The sequence below is a fragment of the Populus alba genome, chromosome 13 (assembly GCF_005239225.2).
Source record: "Populus alba chromosome 13, ASM523922v2, whole genome shotgun sequence".
Taxonomy (NCBI): domain Eukaryota; kingdom Viridiplantae; phylum Streptophyta; class Magnoliopsida; order Malpighiales; family Salicaceae; genus Populus; species Populus alba.
Genome location: NC_133296.1, coordinates 4,408,355 through 4,418,033, shown reverse-complemented (window position 1 = coordinate 4,418,033; position 9,679 = coordinate 4,408,355). Strand labels below are relative to the sequence as shown.

General features: G+C 34.0%; 1 protein-coding gene across 1 annotated transcript; it reads left to right on the top strand.

The window, feature by feature from the left end:
• Positions 1 to 8,688: 8,688 nt before the first annotated feature.
• Positions 8,689 to 9,679, top strand: LOC118036453 (germin-like protein subfamily 1 member 7). Its single transcript, XM_035042149.2, has 2 exons — positions 8,689 to 8,841; positions 9,007 to 9,679. Exons 1-2 carry the CDS (start codon positions 8,721 to 8,723, stop codon positions 9,549 to 9,551), a joined length of 666 nt encoding a protein of 221 aa, XP_034898040.1. The 5' UTR covers positions 8,689 to 8,720; the 3' UTR covers positions 9,552 to 9,679.

Below are 9,679 nucleotides of genomic sequence, written 5' to 3'. Positions count from 1 at the left end.
CTATTTGTTAATTCAAAGCTTCTATTTTCTTCCTTTCTATCTTTTTTCGGTTAGGACGCACAAAATTTACTGTTAATTCGAAAATGGATTCAAATTTATAGGTGCAATCCAAGTCTACGCGACAAAGTATTTTCAGTGATATTATTGGGCACGGCAACCTGTGTTTCTTTTAAGACACAAGGATGTAAGACACAAGGATGAAAGCTAGAAAAGAATAGTATGTAAGATGTGATGTACATGATTAAGACATTGAGCTCTTAAATATTTTAACAAATATTAATATTAAAATTTTATTGGTCAATTGTTTTATTTAATGATTGCACACCTAATTGATATATGATATAATATAAAGTGTTTATTAAAGAAACTAGTTCTCTCTTTGTTTTTGTTTATAACTAGAATTGCTTACATGTTGTATCTAAACATTAAGTTTAGGAACTCATGTTTTTCCATTAAAAAATTATTGTTTCTCCACTTTTTATGTTATTTCTTAAATGATTTCTAAACAACAAGTCCAAGTAATTGAAAACACATGCGTGTTAATCTTATCCACAATGACAATATCAAAACATTTAATGATGTTGCTCGTCATGTCAAGTTTAAAGAAGATCAACTTCACGCTGAGAAGCCTATAAACAAGGCTTTCATATCTGGGACTAAGATGCATGGAGCATATGACTCTAAATATAAAAAAGGTAAGAGTAAGGGTTCTAAATATGACAAGTGAGGAATATAAGCTAGTAGTAGTGGACATGTGCGTAAGCATGAAAAACGAAGTGGTAAGAAAGCCAAGAATATGAATTGTTTTAATTGTGGTAAACCTCTTCACTTTGCTCATGATTGCACTAAGTGAAAGGTAATGTTTAACCACAGTCATCCCTTTAACTTATACTTTACCAGTTGTTCAAAATTAAAAGTTTGAAACCAACTAGGGGTATAATTGAGATAAATCATAAATCAAAGGACTAAAATAAAATTTGCCAAGATAGCATCATTTCGAGTGAATTGTTCATCTCTTCTTTAGGCTTTTTATCGAAAAAGTTGCTCAGGGTACCATGCTTCATCTCTCTATCAAATTAGACAAAACTTATATGAAAATGATCATCTGACTGCACTCTAATGTAGTTTTTTCTGGCTGATTAACACCATAACGGTTGTCGCACCAGCCCAAAATGGCCAACCCGACTGCCTTTTTTCTGCAATAAGTTCAACAACCCATGATAGCTAATTTGAGCCAATGGTTGGGATGTTTCCGGATCGAATCAAGGACCAAAATTTGGCACTAGTATGGACAAAATATCTCTCTTCCAACCTTTATAAATAGGAATGGGTGCCAAATGTGAAAAAAAACCAGCCTCCTCCTAGTTTTTCTGCCATTTTTCTTTCCCTCTCTCTCCATCGTTTCAGGCATCAACCATCATCACTACCGACTCCTCCATCATCGCCACCACACTTCCTCCCAGACTGCTTCCACTACAAGTTTTCATAGTTTTCTTGACAGGCTGAATTTGTCGGTGTGAGATTCAGACTTCGTTGGTAATTTTTTTACTGACTAAATTACCAACAAAAAGTGTTATCGGGATATCTTTTGTCGATAATACCCTATTCCATCACTAAGTCTGTCAGAGAAAAAACAATTATCGATGGTTTTACAGACAAAAAATACGCACTAAAAAAAATTCTCGTTGGAAATATACCGACAAATATATTCCATTGGTGATAGTGGCATATCCAGTAAATATTTATCAATTCTCAGTAAAATGCCAACTAACATTATCCATTTATGAAGACATTGGTGATTATGGCATTCTTAAATATTTCTCAACTCTCGGTGAAATGTAGACTAACGTTATCTGTCTATGAAGACATCAGTGATTGTGACATTGCTAGTAAATATTTCTTAACTCTCGATGAAATATACCGACAGATATATTATGTCGGTGATAGTGGCATATCCAATAAATATTTTTCAACTCTCGGTAAAATGGCGACAAACGTTATATGTCTATGAAGACGTTGGTGATTATGGCATTGTGAGTAAATATTTCTCAACTCTCGGTGAAATGCCGACGAAGAAATTCTGTCGGTAAATCTATCGATGGGGTTTTTTAAGATTTATTTTAAAAAAAAAAGTTATTTAGAATAAATAATATAAAATTATATAAATTAATAGTAAAAAAAACCAATTATACAAATAACATTTTATTAAACATTAAAAAAAAGTTAAATAATATTCATTACAAATTTAATGTGTTTCCAAAAAATATTAAACTAGAACAATGGCAGAGCTGGAGGAGGAGGAGGTTGGTTGTTCTCGGGACCATATTTCCAAAAAGAAGGCACACATGTATCATCCTTATGTAATGTAATGTTCATGACAATTTGGCAGAGTTGCTCATAATTTGTTGATCGTTGCTCGTATTTTTCAGTGAGATGAGTCATGCGTTGCTACAAGGCCACGAACTCCTTGGATTGGATGCTCGATACTTATTGGGAGCTCCCCGCGGTTAAGACACTACGAGCCACCCACAAGTTATCGGCCATAGTGTTGGAGAGACTATACACTCGATTTTTATCAGGTCCATCGGACGATCCTACCTCTATCCATAAATCTGGATCAAAATTCGGATGGCTTAAAGGATCATCCCTATATCTCTCCCTCAACCGGCTATTATGTGTCTCCTGAAAATGAAAAAAGAAATCATCATATTCAATTCAATAAAAATAATAACTTACAAAATAAAATTGTTGAACAAACATACCACAAATGTTGAGCGCGGTTGTCAACGAACTGTTGCACCCCTTTTTGGCGGTCTTCACTCCGCACATGCGTCTCGACAAACAACTCCATTGGCTCGGCTCATGTCCAAGAGACATAGCCTGTAAGAAAAAAAAAATTAATTAAGTAACAACAAATTAATTAACGATATATTTCATTTAAATTAATCTTACCATCCGTTTTGCATGTGCAGTTAATGGAATGGAGTTGTATGTGAGCATTGTCACCGAACCATGAATTTATCAGTTCTAGTTGCCACCACCGGACTATGATCATTGTGTGAACCACTCAAACATCACATGCTCAATATATTGCAGCCATATATCTCCCAGGATGTATAGCAATTTGAAATCCCTCCAACCAGCCACGTTGTTCCAGCATTAGAGACCGTTAACTCTCGCATTTTTTTTTGTGTGCTTCATATCAAAAATCACGCTACCTACTTCCATACTAAAAAATTAGATTTTAAAACATAATTTTTTTAAAAAAAAATAACATATTGTTTTCGATGTTTCCTAGTTGTCGTGTGATTTTTTCGCACCCTCATCACAACATTGTCAAGCGCGTTGTCCCAGTCGAATTTGTCCTGTGTATAAATAATTTATTTACAATTATAATAATAATTTATAAAAAATAAGCTAGAAATTAGAAATTAACACCAACCAAAAATTTGTCAAACCATGCATCAATATAAGGTCTCCATTCAGGATGAAAGGAAACCTGACTCTATTGAAATAACGGAATCTTCATCGACGATTTAAACGCTGATGATATTACTTGGGCAGCCTCAATGTTTGTGAACCTAAAAATAAATTAAATTAATGAAATATTGATTAGTTCATAAATTATGTTATAATTAAAAAAAAAAAAAAAAACCTAAAACCGAAACAAACTTATATTGAAAGGTCGTCCTTTCAATGTGTCTCATACTTGTGGGTGAATGGATTTTGCTTTGAAGGCACACCGCCTCTGCACTATGAAACTACGCTGGAAGAGGCAGCATTGCGAGTGGGCACAAGTGCCTCTTCTTGATCAGCACCTAATGACATGTTATCCTCACTACTAAAAGAACTAGATACAACCATATATGAGCGATAAGTTGTTGATTTCGTTCTACACAATTTTATACGAATAATTATATAATTAAATTCAATTGTTAAAAAAACAATGGATAGCACCTCCCCTATATTGAAGACTACCCAAAGTTTTCAAACTTGTAAATATTAACAATAGCCACAACTAATTGACCCCATCAAAAATCTTATATACAACCTAACATCTATACAAATAACAATTAAAATTAATGGAAAAAATTAAACACATATCATGCAATAATAGAGTAAAATTGAGATAAAATAATTAAATTTATTCCTATATATTCAATTACTAATTACAAGGTAAATTCAACAATAACAAATAAAATTCAACAAAGTATTCAATTATTATGGCAATACAAACAATAAAATATATTCAACAAATCAAGATATCATCATCATCTTCATCGACATTTGCTTGTCCGTTAGAGCTCAAAACAATATTCTACTCCTCTACATCAACATCAACAAGTCTATCATCAAAAACACGAAAATTTAAATTTTCTTCCAAGTCAATTGAAAGAGCAATTCGATATGGTTCAACCAACTCACTAACTTGAAAGACTTCATCCACACACTTATATCTTTGTTCTCATCCTAAACAACCTCAACATGACCCCTGGGTTTTGTTTTTAAAATGGATAACCAATCAACTCTTGATCGATCCATTCTAAAGGAAGGGGTTTATGTGTAATAAACTTGTTGACATTGCTTTGCGAAAACAAAGACATCACTTACGTTGCGGAGTCTAGCTTTTGAGTTGATTTCGACCAGGCCATAGTGAGGATCAACTCTGATTCCTCTGTCAGTGGTGTTATACCAATAGCATTTGAATAAAAGCACTTTATTCTTCTTGCTATGATATTGTAGTTCGGCGACCTCTTCTAATCTACCATAGTAGTATGTTTTAACACAAACATCGATGTTGTATGTCTTTTTTTATGCTTGTATTCTTTAGTATGAAACACATATCCATCGATAAAATACTCATTGTAGCACTTAACTTTTCTTTCAAGGCCCAAGCTTAGTGAAGACAATGACATGGCAGCACTCTTTTCCATTTGATAAACCTTGTATATAATATACAATAATGAGCAATAAATGAGAATGTTGTAATGCCATACAATATTATCTTTGTAAGAGATAATGAGTTGTAATAGTACTTACATGTGTTCTGAACCACGTGGCAAATTGTTCATCTTGTAATTGAAAGATTTAGAATTTGGTAAGCTGTGAGTTATTGGACAATAAATATTGTTGGTGTTGCTTGCAAGGTTGTTCTAAATTATACGAGTTTATGATATTACAATATATAAATAGTACATTCTTAACAAAGTTTAATTAGTAGTACATATACTTACTGAATAAAAGGTCTCAGCCCATCACAGTTAAATAGAACATAATTGTGTGCTTGTTCGAACTCTATTTTTGACAAATATCTTTATTTTACGGCATTTTTAGGTGTGGGTCGTCCAGAATTGAAGAATATTGACAAGTTCCGACTAGAAGGCAATTCACCATCATCATCAAACTGTGGAACGCAATAGATTCTCGTTTTCAAATGAGGTTTGAAATAGTACAAGATAAATGTTGAGATCTCCTTAACAATATAGGTCTCGAATATCGAAGCCTCAACATGTGCCTTATTCTTAACCTTTTTCTTAAGATTGAATAAGTACCTACATTGAAATAATAATATATTTTCAATTAAGAAAAACAAAGAAAATACTTGTATATATAAATTGCATTGCAACTGTAATATCTAACTGTTCGAATGGATACATCCATCTACATTGGACCAGTCCTCCAACTTTTTCCTCTAACGGTAAATGTATGGGGAGATGCTATATTGAGTCAAAAAATGATAGAGGGAATATCATCTCAAGTTTGCTTAGTGTCTCGATGATATTTGTTTCAAGCCTCTCAATGTGATCAATATTCAACTTACTAGATCATATATCTCTAAAGCAATTACTGATCTCCGTGAGTGCATCTCATATCCCGTTTGGAAACAAATCACGATAAGCTAATGGAATGAGTGTTTGCATAAACATGTGGCAGTTAAGACTCTTCATTTCATACAATCTACATTCCTCCATATTAACCACCCTTGATCGAGGTATGTCCATTGAAAAAACACAGACTCTTAAGCCATTTGTAGACTAGTAGTTGTGCATTTTTCTCTAACACGAAGCTTACTCTTGGTTTTGCAACCCATGACCCATCACAAACCAACTCCATATTTTTACGGTTATAGAACAAAGCTATATCCAATATAGCCTTGATGTTGTTCTTTATCTTCCCTTTAACATCCATGACGGTGTTGAAAATGTTCTCAAATATGTTCTTTTCTATGTGCATGATGTCAAGGTTATGACGGAGGATATTGGTCTTCCAATAAAAAAGCTCCCAAAAGATACTTCGCTTTACTCAATTGTGAGTCAAACCAAAACTAGGAAACTTCTACTTAATTGATTGGAGACCAAACACAATGTCACTATACTCTGATACAATATCATGCAATTCTTCACCAGAACTGTGTCAACTCATCAATCAACGGTCAAAGACAAACATCTATATTTCAACCTGGGCTGCTTGGACTGGGTATGACAGTAGATAAAAACATGAACTCCGACCCCATACACATCTCTAGTGACAAGTTATAAACCGTGAGTATGACCAACCAACAAGAATAAGAAGCAACAAATGACCCAAATGGGTTGAATCTGTTTATACACTACCTAAGACGCATGTTTCTTGATTCAACTAAAAAGTGAGGATGCACATTGTTAAAGTGTTTTCACGCTTCCCTGTCAGAAGGATGCACCATCACTTCATCAACCATATCATGTGATTGGTGTCATGTCATGTGCTCAGCAGTACTTGGTGGCATGAATAACTTCTATGATCTATGTATGATTAGAAAGTATTTAAGTTTTTTATATGAGGATAATGAGGAAGAGAGACTAAGGAACGCTGATGTGTTTGGCTGCTGCTAATAGCTAGTCGAAGGAGAGAGAGCTGGGTAAGGCCATCTATGAATCACTAGTCATTCTGGAATACATTGAAGAGACATGGAAGCAAACTCCTTTGTTGCCTGAAGATCCTTACCAAAAAGCCAATGCTCGTTTTTTGGCCAAATTTAGTGATGACAAGGTAATTTTGTGGCTGCCAGAACAGTCATTGTTTTTTATACGGACCAATTCCTCACTAGTTTTTAACTTTTTATTCGGTTCACTTGTGGTTGCAGGGCTTCCAATCAATTAGGTGGGGTGTGCTCTTGAAGGAGGGGAAAGAGCAAGAAGAAGAAGGGGGGGCGGCTTGTTTGCACTTTTGTTAGAGATTGGGAAAATTTTAGGGCTTTTTGTGTGCTTTTTTTTTTTAATTACTTTTTTTAAAATAATATAGTATTTTTTAATGTAGGGTAAAAATGTTTTAAAAATATATTTTTTAAATTTTATTATTTATAACATGTATAACCTATATTTACATGAATTTTTTTTTAATTTTTAATATAAAATATTAAAATTTAAAATATTTTTTTAATTTTTTCAGGTTGACCCATAAAACCAGGGATTCGACCATTTAACCAGGTCAATTCCCGAACTAGGTTTAATAACTATGCCTAATGATAGCAAATTAAAAAGGATAAATATTTATCTAAACTTTAAATTTAGTCTTAAAAACTCTAATTATTTTGAATTAATGAAATTAAATTTTATTTTATGAAAACAAACCAACAAAATATTTTCTCACACCTAAAGATATTTATGCATAGACAGGCAAAACAACTTGTGATGCCTAAATCTGAATGAATGAAATGTTAAATGATTAAATTAGAAAATTAAAATTAAAAAATTAAAATTAAAAATAAATTAAAGGATAATTTTTAAAAAAAAAGAGAGAGAGAAAAAAAAAAACGTTGTGGAACGACATGTTACAATCTATATTGTTTTCTCTTTTTAGTTACACTAACTTAAAGAGCAGGATTAGATTGTTTTTTTAATTTAATTTAATTTAATTAGTGACTTCAAAAAAATTGTAATAAAAATCAAACAATTACATCAAGGAAAAATCACTACGAGTATCCAAACAATATTTTTTTTAAGAAAAATTGCCAAAGATATTAATATTTATTAGTAGTTTAATTGGTCAACTAATGATATATTTTTAAATAATCAATGACCCTCGTTTTGTCTCCGTGGCTTCAAAAACAACCATTTATAACAAGATCAAATGCCATGGAGACCTTAAGCCCACTCCAATAATGGACAGTGGAGAAATTGGTGGCTTCGCCATGTTCAAAGAACATTTAAAAAAAAAAAAAAACTTTTGGTAAAAAAAGTCACAAAATTTCATCTAGGAATAATCAACGACGATTAACCTTATATACATTAAGAATCATCTGAAAATTCCATGGAATTAACTACCCCAGGACCATAAACATTTTGTCACCTAACAATCTCTAGTTCTCGACCTACTCTGATATTCTCACCAGATATCTTCAACAAAGCCTTGTGACACGAGGCATTGCACCCAGTCCTGGTAGCTTAAAGGAAAAGTATCATGCTGGAAACAGTCTTAGCAAGAAAATATTGGCATATGATACATATTGTCAAGTTTTTTGAATCTATGGAGGAATTAATGAGTGATTTCTACTATCTTGTCAATCGGTTTCATCACTGCCATCAAAGAACGAGCAACTACGTACTAAAGACTCGAGCAAGTCTTCGTCGGCTTCTTTTAGAGATAACGTCGACCAATTCAATGACTCCAATCTATAAATAACCTAGCATCCATGCAAGATATCTCACCCATCTCCTAAAGAAAAACCATCGTGGAATCTAATGGAAGGGCTAAAGTTTCTACTAGTTTTTGTCCTCTTGGCTCTGGCTTCTTCATTTGCCTCTGCCTTCGATCCCAGTCCTCTTCAGGACTTCTGTGTAGCAGTGGATGAAACCGATGGTGGTATGCGCTCTTGAAGTATTTCGTTAAGAGTTACATGACAGTATTGCACTGAAAATATCATGCATCCTGCAGTATATATTTTATTATTCCTTTACTTTCCGATATGTTCAATATTCTCTATTAATTGATGACTTTATAAGGGTATCGAATGTCTTTCTCATGCAGTGTTTGTGAATGGCAAATTCTGCAAGGACCCAAAGGATGTTACTGAGAAGGATTTCTTCTCTTCTGGACTCAACATTCCAGGGGACACTTCCGGTCGTGTTGGTTCAAATGTCACTGCTGTCAATGTTGAAAAAATTCCAGGGCTCAACACTCTTGGCATATCCTTAGCTCGCATTGATTTCGCTCCATATGGCCTGAACCCTCCCCACACTCACCCTCGCGCCACTGAGATCATAGTAGTTGTGGAGGGTACCCTCTATGTTGGCTTTGTTACGTCAAACTTAGCTAACGGAGATAATCGCCTGATCACCAAAGCCTTGAAACCTGGAGATGTTTTTGTGTTTCCGATTGGACTCATTCATTTCCAATTCAATATGGGAAAAACCAAAGCGCTTGCTTTCGCCGGCTTAAGCAGCCAGAACCCTGGTGTCATTACAGTTGCGAATGCGGTGTTTGGGTCGGATCCACCCATTAATCCTGATGTCCTCGCCAAGGCCTTCCGACTGGACAAGAAGGTAGTCGACTATCTCCAGAAATCATTCTAGTCGGACAACACATATAATAAGAAGACATGTAGCAGTAATAGCCCTGAGATTATATTTGACATGTTCCCATCGTTATTTCCTCTACCTGTCGTATTTTTTTTCATAAATAAAAAGGTTGCTGAACCCAA